This window comes from Podarcis tiliguerta, assembly GCF_965153285.1.
Source record: "Podarcis tiliguerta genome assembly, chromosome: 9".
Lineage (NCBI taxonomy): Eukaryota > Metazoa > Chordata > Lepidosauria > Squamata > Lacertidae > Podarcis > Podarcis tiliguerta.
Genome location: NC_139542.1, coordinates 834,830 through 847,604, shown reverse-complemented (window position 1 = coordinate 847,604; position 12,775 = coordinate 834,830). Strand labels below are relative to the sequence as shown.

General features: G+C 54.0%; 1 protein-coding gene across 1 annotated transcript in view; it reads right to left on the bottom strand.

Annotated features, from left to right (window-relative positions):
- The window catches only part of RAB11FIP5 (RAB11 family interacting protein 5), a 60,191-nt gene that overhangs the window by 11,074 nt on the left and 36,342 nt on the right, over positions 1-12,775 (bottom strand). The window contains exon 4 of the mRNA XM_083398245.1: positions 2,392-4,374. Within this exon, the coding sequence (XP_083254371.1) occupies positions 2,392-4,374 (1,983 nt within the window). The remainder of the gene's footprint in view (positions 1-2,391; positions 4,375-12,775) is intronic.

Sequence of the window (12,775 nt, the reverse complement as noted above, 5' to 3'; positions counted from 1 at the left end):
TGGGAATTGCAGTCTCAAAACATCTGGAGGGCTGAGTTTGCCTATGGCTGCATAAGGACATCTTGTGCCAACAGATGGTTGGGAGGAGAGGGCTGTTTTCACCTGGCACCAAAAATAGGTTTAAGCAGGCACCAGGCAGTCTTCAATGGGGAAGGGGGAGATTCTAAACCAGGCATCCCCCAAACTCGGCCCGCCAGCTGTTTGGGGACTACAACTCCCATCATCCCTGACCACTGGTCCTGTTAGCTAGGGATGATGGGAGTTGTAGTCCCAAAACAGCTGGAGGGCCGAGTTTGGGGATGCCTATTCTAAACTTCTCTTAAAGGTAATAGTAAAGGGACCCCTGACCATTAGGTCCAGTTGTGGCCGACTCTGGGGTTGTGGCGCTCATCTCGCTTTACTGGCCGAAGGAGCCGGCGTACAGCTTCTGGGTCATGTGGCCAGCATGATTAAGCAGCTTCTGGCGAACCAGAGCAGCGCACGGAAATGCCGTTTACCTTCCTGACAGAGTGGTACCTATTTATCTACTTGCACTTTGACGTGCTTTCGAACTGCTAGGTTGGCAGGAGCAGGGACTGAGCAACGGGAGCTCACCCCGTCGTGGGGATTTGAACCGCCAACTTTTGGATCGGCAAGCCCTAGGCTCTGTGGTTTAACCCACAGCGCCACCCGCATCCCTTTCTTGGAGAGGGGCATTTAGAGATGGGCTTCAGGCAGACATCTAAAAGTCCGGACACAGCACCTCTCTCGATGCGAACCTGAACTGGACACGGTTTTATAGAGAAAAACAAGCACTTTGAATTGAGCTCAGAAACGAACTGAGCTCAGCTGACTTAAGACAAGTTTTACGAGGTCAGACCACCAACACACCCAGCCCTGCCAGCAATTTGACTGCAGCATTCTGCAGTTTCTGAACCACCTCCAAAGGCAGCCCCACATATAACACACAGCAGTAATCTAACCTAGAGGTTACTGAAGCCAAGCTGTCTCTGTCTGGACAGGGGCACAGCTAGACCCCCACAAAAAACTGGCAGAAGGTTCTCTGTGCCAGGAGACCACGGGCATCTCTGATGATACACTCGTCACTAACTACCAGACTGGGTGGCGATGGGTGCAAGGGGCCCCATCCATTTTTATCCAGCCTTTTTCCTCTAAAGCTGATCTGCAGAGATCCAAGTTTTCCCACGTCCAGGAACGCCTTCAAAAACTAAGCTGTTATTTTGGAGTCTGTTAAGTCTCCAGCCTTGACACGCGATGGGGAGGGCATGTCATGCGAAGGGGTGAAGGGAATCGCTGCTCCAAAAGAGAAAAGGAGATGGCTCAAAGTCACATTGCTCTTTTAACGCATGCATCATTTTGCAAGATGTCTGGATCACTTCTTGGGGAAAAAAGAAACTGATAAATGCAATTAATAATCGCAATAATAATAGGCTGTGCCTGCCCCCTTCCTAGTCGGAATTAAAGCTGTATCTCGGAAGAAGCTTGTGCACTGACCATTTTTACAGGAAATGCTGCCACAGGGGAGCATAAAAAAAAAAATTCTTCCCTGGTTCCTTGTTCATGAACAAATATCCCCCCCCCCTTTGAGACAAAGCTGAAAGATGGAACAGAACCATCAAAAACCATCATGGCCAGCAAGTGAGTTCACATTTAAAGATCTGCTATAAACCTAACGACAGTTCGGGTGTGAATAGCTCAATTGTTTAGGGCATGGTGCTGGTAACGCCACGGTTGCAGGTTCGATCCCCAGATGGGGCAGCTTCGCATTCCTGCATTGTGGGGGTTGGACTGGATGACCCTCAGGGTTCCCTTCCAGCTGTACGATTCTTTGATTAAATGGCATGCAAATTTTGCTTAAACAATGAATAAAACCATGGGAGGAGATCTTAACACTCAGGTGGGTGGGGGGTACAGAGTAGGAACGTATACCCCCCCCTCCCTGCAGGTTTCCCCTGCCAAGGCCAAGTGGTAGAATTGGGGCGACTGTCCCACCTCAAAGAGCCACTTCCCCCCTGCCCCCCCAATGACCCTTTGCTTCCAGCATGCCGGGGGGGGGCAGGAGCTGCCGCTGCTCTAAGGGGCCCCCCCTTCTGCAGAGCTAGGAGAGAAGAGAGGGATTTAGTCACAGCCCTTAAAAGAGGAGTAAAAGGGTAAACCAAAGATAAAAGCCATGGAGGGGGCATGAAAAGATGCCATGCAGAGGTTTTGGGGTGGGGGGGTAGGAGTGTGCTGTGGGGAGGGCTGCAGCCAGTTAGACACCCCCATGGGCAGAGGGAGGGCCAGCCCAGGGCTTTGGGGGGTTCCTGGGAGAGACACCCCAAAACCACAGGTAAGGGGGGGTCACCTGGTGCACACACACACACACACACACACAAGCCTTGCCCAGCTCACCTGGCCGTCCACTGGAGAGGAGGCGCTTCTTCCGCCTGCGACGCCCCCACGGGCGAAACCGAAGAGGCCACTGAGGCGGCTCTGGGCCGCGGGAGAGCAAGGGAGGGGGCCGCCACAGCGGAGCCCCTGCCCAGGTCAGGAGGCAGGACGGGAGACGGGAAGAGGAAGTCGCTGGGGTGGGCAGCCCCCTCCAGCGAAGGCGTGGAGAAAGTCACGGGGGCGGTGGGTTGGTCCTCGGAGGGGTGGGCAAGGAAGAAGCCGCGAGGGGCCGCCTCCGGGCCACCCAGACCCCCCACCCAGGAGACCGGCAGGACGGCCGCCTCTGAGGAGGCCTGGTCAGCTGGCCTCTCCACAAAGGGGTTGTTCTGTGGGGAAGGCGGGGGCGGCGTCCCGGCCCAGGGGGCAAAGGGGTTGCCCGGCGCCAGGGCGGTGTCCGTCCAGCTGCCCTGAGGCTCCTCCCTGCCCGCCTGCCAAAAGTCGGCCTTCTTGAAGTCCACCACCCGGTCGTCCGACCAGCTGGACGACAGCTCTGACTCGCTCAGAGAGCTGCCGGCCCGAGCCTGCCTGAGCTGCCCGCCCGCCAGGACCGCCGGGAAGGGGGGCGACGTGGCGGGCAGGCTCTGGCTGAGGGGGCTTCGCGCAGGGTCCCCCTCGGGGAAGGAGAGGGCCCCTCTTTCTCCTGGTGGCAAATCTTCCTCTGGACCCCCAAGTCCTGGCCGCCGTCCTTCGGGCCACGAGTCCTGCGACGGCGGCTGCTCCTCCTCCACGGCCGTCCAGAACAGGACCGAGGGGCTGGGCCGGGGGTCCTGGGGGGTCTCTTCGCGTGCAGGGAGCTCCTTGGCCGTCTGCAGCGAGCCCAGCTCCGAGAGCCCCTGCGGCCAGGGAGCGCCCGCCTGCCACACGGAGGAGTCAGACAGGCCTGACGCGCCCAAGGAGAGATCGGTAGGGCAAGTTTCAAACTGCTCGGCCCCCGGGGTCCCCCCCAAAGGGAGGCCTCGGCCCCTCAGCTCATTATCTGCTGCAGGCTCCGCGCCGTCGCCTGCCAGCCCGAGGCTCCCCGTGGCACGGACGCCAGCTGCTCCCATCATCACCAGTGGCGCCAGGGAGGAGGAGGCGGCGGCCACTGGGGGAGGCCTCCCTTCGCCCATGGAGGGGGCTCCCTCTGCGGGCACTTCCAGCTGCTCGGCCGCAGCTGCCCCATCTTTCTGCTTCTCCTGGACGCCCCACGCCTCCTCTAGGCCGAGGGGCACGAACCTCCTTGGGGGCTTCCGGGGGGGTCCCTCAGCCTGCTCCTGAGCCCCCCAGCTGGGCATCTCTCTGGCCTCCTCTATATTCAGGCTCCCATCGGGCACCTCGTCCGGTGCCAAGCAGAGGGCTGCTTCCTCTCGCCCCACGGCGTCCCAGCGAGGCGAGTCGGCCACAGAGCCCTCCCCAGTTTCGGCTTGGGGTGCCCGGCCACTTGGGGGGCTTTCTGCGGTTGCGCTCTGAGGCGGAGGGGGCCCCTCCTCCAAGAAGACCTCATCGGCGGTGGGCCAGGGGCTCCCGCTGTCCTCCGGGGCCTGCTGTGCCGTCGCGTCGCTTCCCAAAGTGGGGGGGCCTTCCTCCGAGGGCTGGCCCAAGGCTTGGCCCCCCAAGCTCTCTCTTCTCGCTCCTCCCAGCCCCTGCTCCGGGGGGCAGCTCAGCGGATCTGGGCTCCCTGGGCTGGCGTCCTCCTGTCCCCCAACTTGGGGGTCCGGGTGGGAACCGCCTTCCAGCCCCTTCCCTGCAGGCGGAGGCTCCCTGGGAGCGTCCGGCCGGAGCCTGCTGGTGGCGAAGGCGTCAAAGCTGTCGTCCCACTCCGGGGGGGCCCTGGCAGAGGCGGGCGGAGACGGCGGCGGTGGCGCCTCCGGGGTTCTGGCGCTGTGGGCCTCGGGCGGCAGGTCTCCAGCCGCGACGAATGGAGGGGGGTCCTGATCCTCAGAGAGGCAAGGGTGCTCCGGGGAACTAGAGAGAAAGCGAGCAGGGGAAGCAGGTTTAGTATCGGGTCAGCCAGGATCGGGTCCTCTGCAGGGCTGGGGGGCCGCTGCTATGGGGCAGAACTAGCAATTGGGGCTGGGGGCAAGGGCAGGGCCCGTCTCGGAGCTTGAGGGCTGTCTATACCTTAGCAGGCACTTTCAGGCTGTGGAGAGAGACAGAACAGACCCCCCCCAGCGCCCCCCACCCCAGTTAACGCTACATGGGGCAATCTGGACTCACCAAAACACACACACACACACACAGAGCGGCAAACGTCAGGGCACATTCTGGGGAAGAACGAGGCTTTGCTGAAGCAGGGCAAGGAGGATGGCAAAAATCAAACCAAAGCATGGAGGAACAAGCAGAGGCAGGGGAAATAAACAGCGATGGCACAGGCTGCCCCCCCCCCCCCCACAAAGACACCCCGACTGAATGCACATGGCCCCCCCATGCCGTACAATGCACTGCAGACACTTGACGCTCATTTGTGGCTGGCAGGGGAGAGAAACACCTCTGGCACAAGCCAAGAATTGGGCCCCGTCCTCTCTCCAGGGAACGGAGGTGCCTCCCCCCAACTCACCCCCCTGCTCCCAGTCTTGGGGTGCGATTCGCAGAGAGGGGCCCCTCCGGTTCCACTCCTGCCCCTCCCTTCGTCTATCCCAGTCCTGGGGGGCAGAACGGGACTCCAGGAGGGCCAGAAACGGGGATGAGGACCGCCAAGCAACATGCCATGACGTAGGACCCAATCCGAAAGGAAGCTCCGTTCCTCAAGTTTGCACAAAAGAGCAGCCTGCCGGCCGGGTTGTGTTTTGCAGGTCAGGCGCAGCTGCCGCCAGTGGCATCCACAGACACCTGTCTCTTTTGCTTCCCTGGAGCCCAGAGGGTGCCCGCAATGGGTGACGGGGAAGGTTGCAGCAGGTGGTCCCCACTCAGGCGCAGAGGAGACCCCCAGACCTTCAGCAAAGGGGCTGGACTCCCAGGCCTTCATCCTGGGAACTGGGCAGCTTCGTGGCACAGACACCCCAAACCCCTTCCGTCGCAGAATGGGCCGCCCAGGCAAAAAACAGAGCGCCACCGAGACTTGGAGGGCAGCAATTCAGACCTGGGAGCGCAGACCACCCCCCGAAGCCTCTCCCCTAATCCCACAAGCTGGTTTCCTGGCCTCTCCCCCAAAGCCACCACAGCTGCTGCTCTTTGGCCGCCTGACGCTAGAGGGAGAAGGGAGCCACACAGCAAAAGCTGCTCAACCAGCAGCTTCAGGGACGTTTTTAATGTGCAACATTTTAATGTATTTTAATACTTTGTTGGAAGCCGCCCAGAGTGGCTGGGGAGAAATAATATGTTGTTGTTGTTGTTGTTCAGGGAGGCAGCAGCCCTGCGGAATTGCAATCCAGGGGCCTCCCATGCCTTAATAATAATAATAATAATAATAATAATAATAATAATAATAATAATACAGTGGTACCTCGAATTAAGTACTTAATTCATTCTGGAGGTCCGTTCTTAACCTGAAACTGTTCTTAACCTGAAGCACCACTTTAGCTAATGGGGGCTCCTGCTGCTGCCCTGACGCTGGAGCACAATTTCTGTTCTCATCCTGAAGCAAAGTTCTTAACCCGAAGCACTATTTCTGGGTTAGCGGAGTCTGTAACCTGAAGAGTATGTAACTTGAAGCGTATGTAACCCGAGGTACCACTGTAATTATTATTATTAATTTTTATTATTACTATTATTATTATTATTTCTACCCCTCCCATCTGGCTGAGTTTCCCCAGCCACTTTGGGCGGCTTCCAACCGGATATTAAAAACAATACAGCATCAAACATTAAAAGCTTCCCTCAACAGGGCTGCCTTCAGATGTTTTCTAAAAGTCAGATAGTTGTTTATTTCCTTGACATCTGATGGGAGGGCGTTCCACAGGGAGGGTGCCACCACTGAGAAGGCCCCCTGCCTGGTTCCCTGTAACCTCACTTCTCGCAATGAGGGAACCGCCAGAAGGCCCTCGGCGCTGGACCTCAGTGTCCGGGCAGAACGATGGAGGTGGAGACGCTCCTTCAGGTCTACTGGGCCTTTGAGGCCGTTTAGGGCTTTAAAGGTCAACACCAACACTTTGAATTGTGCTCGGAAACATCCTGGGAGCCAATGTAGGTCTTTCAGGAAAGGCGTTATGTGGTCCCGACGGCCGCTCCCAGTCACCAGTCTGGCTGCTGCATTCTGGATTAATTGCAGTTTCCGGGTCCCAGGTACAGTGCATTGCAGTAGTCCAAGCGGGAGATAACCAGAGCATGCACCACTCTGGCGAGACAGTCCGCGGGCAGGGAGGGTCTCATCCTGCTTATTAATCCCTTGATTGCTCCCCCCTTTTTCTCCCTGGGGTCAAGGAGGGCTTCAGAAGCATCTTGGAGAGGCCAGGGTCCAAATCATCACCCAGGGAGCTCACTGGGTGACCAGGGCCTGCCAGGGCCTCTCAGCCCAGCCTCCCTCACAGGGTCGTTGTGGGGATTTAAATGAATGGAGGAGGACTGTGCACCTTGGCCTCCGGGGAGAAAGAGGCAAGACTCTCAGGAGGAGAAGGACTCTCCTTGGAGGTTTCTAAGCAGAGGTTGGGTGGCCACCTGTCAGGGACGCTTGAGCTGAGATTCCTGCATTGCTGGGGTTGGGCTGGATGACCCTCGGGGTCCCCTCAACTCTGCCATTCTGTGATTCTATGAAAACGAATAAAGGGTCGGAGGCACGCGGCTGGAGGGCTCAGTGGGTAGAGCATGAGACCCTTCATCTTAAGGTCGTGGGTTCGAGTCCCGCACTGGGCAAAAGGTTCCTGCATTGTGGGGTTGGACTAATGACCGTGGGGACCCCTTCCAATTCTATGATGAGTTGTAATCTAGGATTAGCCTTGCCTCCACGGGGACCTCTCACGAGAGACACCCAAATGTCAGCCGGCCTTACTCCTCAGCGGAGGGGGTCCCTTGGTCCGGGGGGGGGGGGGGGGGCTTGGACTCACGTGGCCAGGAGAACCCACAGACCCTCTTCTTTCTCCTCAGTGCAGTTGCAACCCTCAAAGCGGCACATCGACGGATCGTAGCCCAGGGAGCAAAGGAACCCAGGCGTCCGGCTGACCAGTGCCTTCTGGGTCCAGCAGCCCAGGATGAGGCCAGTCAGAGTTGCATTCCAGGCATACCTGGCCAGCCCTCCTCCTGGTCATGGGACTCAGGGCAGGCAGGAGAGGAAAAATCCCAAGCATCTTTGGGCAGGAAAAAACAGAGGGCGTCCCACCTCCTTCGCGTCCTTAAAAACAACCTGAGATTCCTCCTCCTCCAGAGCAGCCCCACGGCTGCCCCACCTGCTCTGCCCCAGTGCTCTCACCCAAGTCCTGCCGCTTTAAGCCTCTCCCCAAAACTCCGCCTGCTGTTCCCAGAGCATAGCTGTCAAGGTTTCCCTTTTTTAAAGGGAAATTCCCTTATTCCAAATAGGATTCCTCGCAAGAAAGGGAAATGTTGACAGCTATGTCCCAGATTCCAACACGGCTCTGTTGCTCCAGAACAGTGGGCCACGCTCCGAAGACGCACCCAGAAATGCAGCTGCGGGGAGGGGAGGCGGAACTGGGCCCCAATACTAGAATCGGAGCGTAAGAAGGGATCCCCCAAGAGAAGGAATCTCAGCTCAAGAATCCCTGACGAGAGCCTGACTTCCCGCTGCTGAACTGCTCTTGTCCTCCTATTCCTGATGTTGAGCAGGAATCTCCCTTCTTGCACTCTGAAGCTCCAGGTTCGAGTCCTACCCTCCAAGAGCAGGAGAAAACAAGCTGGCTTCCTCTTCCAAGTATTTGAAGACGGCTCTCCTAATCTCCTCTCCGTCTCCTTGGCATCCACACAAGACTTTTAGAAGACATCTGAAGGCAGCCCTGTTTAGGGATGTTTCTAATCTTTGATGCTTTATTGTGTTTTTAATATTCTGTTGGGAGCTGCCCAGAGTGGCCGGGGAAACCCTGCCAGATGGGTGGGGTATAAATTATTATTATTATTATTATTATTATTATTATTATTATTATTATTATTATGGGTGGCAGGGAGGGTTGTAATTTGCGCAGTGTGGTCTCCATCCAAGTCTCTGCACCGAACCCCCAAATCTTCTCCTCTGCCTCTCTGAATCCCCATTCAGCTCTCAGCATACTATGCCCGACTCGGGGGGGAAACACGTCCATTTGATCAGACACCCCCTTTGCTGACCTCAGATACGGATTGTGGCTTCACATTGGTGAGAGGACATTCTGCACGCGCCCAGGGGCACTCTTCACACTTGCACAGCGGATCACAAAGAGAGTGAGGGACCCCACTGCAGGGGCAAACCTGGGAGTGGGGCTGTTCAAGAGGGACCACTTCACAGGACCTTCGTGGTCACAGAGAGTCAAAATATTTTCATAGAACTGCGGAACTGTAGACTTGGAAGGGGTTCCTGGGGGTCATCCAGTCCACCCCCTGCAACGCAGGAATCTCAACTGAGGGATCCAAGGCAGATGGCCATGAAAACCCTGCCTAAAAACCTCCAAGGAAGGAGAGACCACCACCTTTTGACCTTTTGAGGGAGACCGTTCCACTGTCTAATAAATAATAAATAATAATAATAATAATAATAATAATAATATTTCTACCCTGCCCATCAGGCTGGGTTTCCCCAGCCACTCTGGGTGGCTTTCAACAGAACATTAAAAATAAAATAAAACTTCAAACATTAAAAGCTTTCCTAAAACTATCCCTAAGTCAGATCAAGAAGAGGTGGCAAGAATACACAGAGGAATTATACCAGAAAGAAATGGATGCCCCGTACACCCCAGGTAGTGTGGTTGCTGACCTTGAGCCAGAGATCCTGGAGGGTGAAGCCAAATGGGCGTTAGAAAGCACTGCTAATAACAAGGCCAGTGGAAGTGATTATATTCCAGCTGAGCTATTTAAAATTTTAAACGATGATGCTGTTAAGGTGCTACACTCAATATGCCAGCAAGTTTGGAAAACTCAGCAGTGGCCAGAGGATTGGAGAAGGTCAGTCTACATCCCAATCCCAAAGAAGGGCAGTGCCAAAGAATGCGCCAACTACCGCACAATTGCACTCATTTCACACGCTAGCAAGGTTATGCTTAAAATTCTTCAAGGAAGGCTCAAGCAGTATGTGGACCGAGAACTCCCAGAAGTGCAAGCTGGATTTAGAAGAGGCAGAGGAACCAGAGACCAAATTGCAAACATGCGCTGGATTACGGAGAAAGCTAGAGAGTTCCAGAAAAACATCTACTTCTGCTTCATTGACTATGCAAAAGCCTTTGACTGTGTCGACCACAGCAAACTATGGCAAGTTCTTAAAGAAATGGGAGTGCCTGATCACCTCATCTGTCTCCTGAGAAATCTCTATGTGGGACAAGAAGCTACAGTTAGAACTGGATATGGAACAACTGATTGGTTCAAAATTGGGAAAGGAGTACGGCAAGGCTGTATATTGTCCCCCTGCTTATTTAACTTATATGCAGAATTCATCATGCGAAAGGCTGGGCTGGATGAATCCCAAGCCGGAATTAAGATTGCTGGAAGAAATATCAACAACCTCAGATATGCAGATGACACAACCTTGATGGCAGAAAGTGAGGAGGAATTAAAAAACCTTTTATTGAGGGTGAAAGAGGAGAGCGCAAAATATGGTCTGAAGCTCAACATCAAAAAAACGAAGATCATGGCCACTGGTCCCATCACCTCCTGGCAAATAGAAGGGGAAGAAATGGAGGCAGTGAGAGATTTTACTTTCTTGGGCTCCATGATCACTGCAGATGGTGACAGAAAAAAAACGAAGATCATGGCCACTGGTCCCATCACCTCCTGGCAAATAGAAGGGGAAGAAATGGAGGCAGTGAGAGATTTTACTTTCTTGGGCTCCATGATCACTGCAGATGGTGACAGGAGCCACGAAATTAAAAGACGCCTGCTCATTGGGAGAAAGGCGATGGCAAACCTAGACAGCACCTTAAAAAGCAGAGACATCACCTTGCCAACAAAGGTCCGCATAGTAAAAGCTCTGGTTTTCCCAGTAGTGATGTATGGAAGTGAGAGCTGGACCATCAAGAAGGCTGATCGTCGAAGAATTGATGCTTTTGAATTCTGGTGCTGGAGGAGACTCTTGAGAGTCCCATGGACTGCAAGAAGATCAAACCTCTCCATTCTGAAGGAAATCAGCCCTGAGTGCTCACTGGAAGGACAGATCGTGAAGCTGAGGCTCCAAGACTTTGGCCACCTCATGAGAAGAGAAGACTCCCTGGAAAAGACCCTGATGCTGGGAAAGATGGAGGGCACAAGGAGAAGGGGACGACGGAGGACGAGATGGTGGGACAGTGTTCTGGAAGCGACCAGCATGAGTTTGACCAAACTGTGGGAGGCAGTGGAAGACAGGAGGGCCTGGCGTGCTCTGGTCCAGGGGGTCAGAAAGAGTCGGACACGACTAAACGACTAAACAACAACAACAACAAGTCAGATAGTTGTTTATTTCCTTGATATTTGATGGGAGGGTCTTCCACAAGGAGGGCGCTGTCGAAGAGCTCTTACTGTCAGAAAGTACTTCCTGATGTTCAGTTGGAATCTACTTTCTTGTAACTTGAAGCCATGGGTTCGAGTCCTACCCTCCCGAGTAGGAGAAATCAAGCTTGCTCCCTCTTCTGTGGTTCAGCCCTTGAGCTACTTGAAGATAGCTCTCATATCTCCCCTTTTCCAGGCTAAACACACCCAGCTCCTTCGACCATTCCTCATCAGGCTTGGCTTCCAGACCCTTGATTGTCTTGGTCTCCCTCCTCTGCACACCTTCCAGCTTGTCGGCACCCTTCTTAAATTGTGGTGCCCAGAACTGGACACGGGACTCCAAGTGGGGTCTCCAGAGCGGGACCCTGGACTTGTTGATGCAGCCTAGAATTGCATCGGCTTTTTCTTCGGTTGCATAATGCAAACTCTCTTTTACGTGTGCAAGGTTTGCCTTGCACAGAGATGACCCCTCTCACCCCTCGGCCTGTGGACACCAGGGCAGGGTGCAATTGCAATGAACTCGCACCACCTGGTTTTAGTTATTATTTGCAAAATTTATAAGGGCCGTTTACCAGGCAGCTTTGCAGCGTCGCAGTCACATGACCAGGCCTGCGTTTCTGCTACAGCAGCCTTTTCGCCTACTCTGGGATGCGGCAGGCGGATGCCATCACTGCAGGGGGAACATGAGCTGGTACCAAAATCTGGGACGCAGCCGGGAGCCACTGCTTCTGACCAATGCAGCATCAAACTTTTCACTTGGGGGGCTCGGGGGGGGGGCATGGGAAGGAAGCACGGAACTCCCTCCCATCAGATGTCAAGGAAATAAACAATGACCTGACTTTTAGAAGACATCTAACGGCAACCCTGTATTGGGAATTTTTTTATGTTTCACAAATTTTTATGTGCTGTAAGCTGCCCAGAGTGGCTGGGGAAACCCAGTATGCTGGGTGGGGTATTATTATTATTATTATTATTATTATTATTATTAGTGGGCGGTCACCCTCCTTGAATCCCAAGCAAAACAGCTCTGAGTACCTCTCCTTTAGCCTGTGTGCAAATTCTGCCTCCACAAGGTGGGCACACAGGGAAAACCGAATTAAGCCGAGCATCTGAGTGTATTTTTCTGAGCACACACAACTAACTTCCATTGACCCATATAAATAAGCAACTGGTTCGAGAGCTCTCTCCAGAGGGCTACATGTATAACTATGGAACTCCCTGCCACAAGACAGTGATGACTGCCAATCTAGGTGGCTTTAAAAGAAGGTGAGAGAAGGATGCAGTCTAACCTTGCCTAACCCTCTTTTAAACCACCTAGACACCTTTCCAGAGATGGGAAGAAGAAAAAGTCCCAACCAGAGAAAAATGGCAGATTAAGTTGATGGACTATGCTGAAATGGCAAAAATGACCAGAAGAATCAGAAATCAGGAAGACCAGAATTCTAATAAGGAATCGAAAAAAATTATAATTTATCTTAAAACCATTGTAAAGAATTCAAATCGTTGGTAGGATTGGAGTAACACTTGTAGTTTAATGGTGGATTTTGGATATACAGTGGTGCCTCGCAAGACGAAAAGAATCCGTTCCGTGAGTCTCTTCGTCTAGCGGTTTTTTCGTCTTGCGAAGCAAGCCCATTAGCGGATTAGCGCTATTAGTGGTTTAGCGGCTATTAAAGGCTTAAGGGATTAGCGGATTAGCTGCTAAAAGGCTATTAGAAAAAGGGGGTGGGGAGCGAAAAAAAAATCTCAGGAACTTGCAAGACATTTTCGCCTTGCGAAGCAAGCCCATAGCAAATTCGTTTTGCGAAGCACCTCCAAAACGGAAAACCCTTTCGTCTAG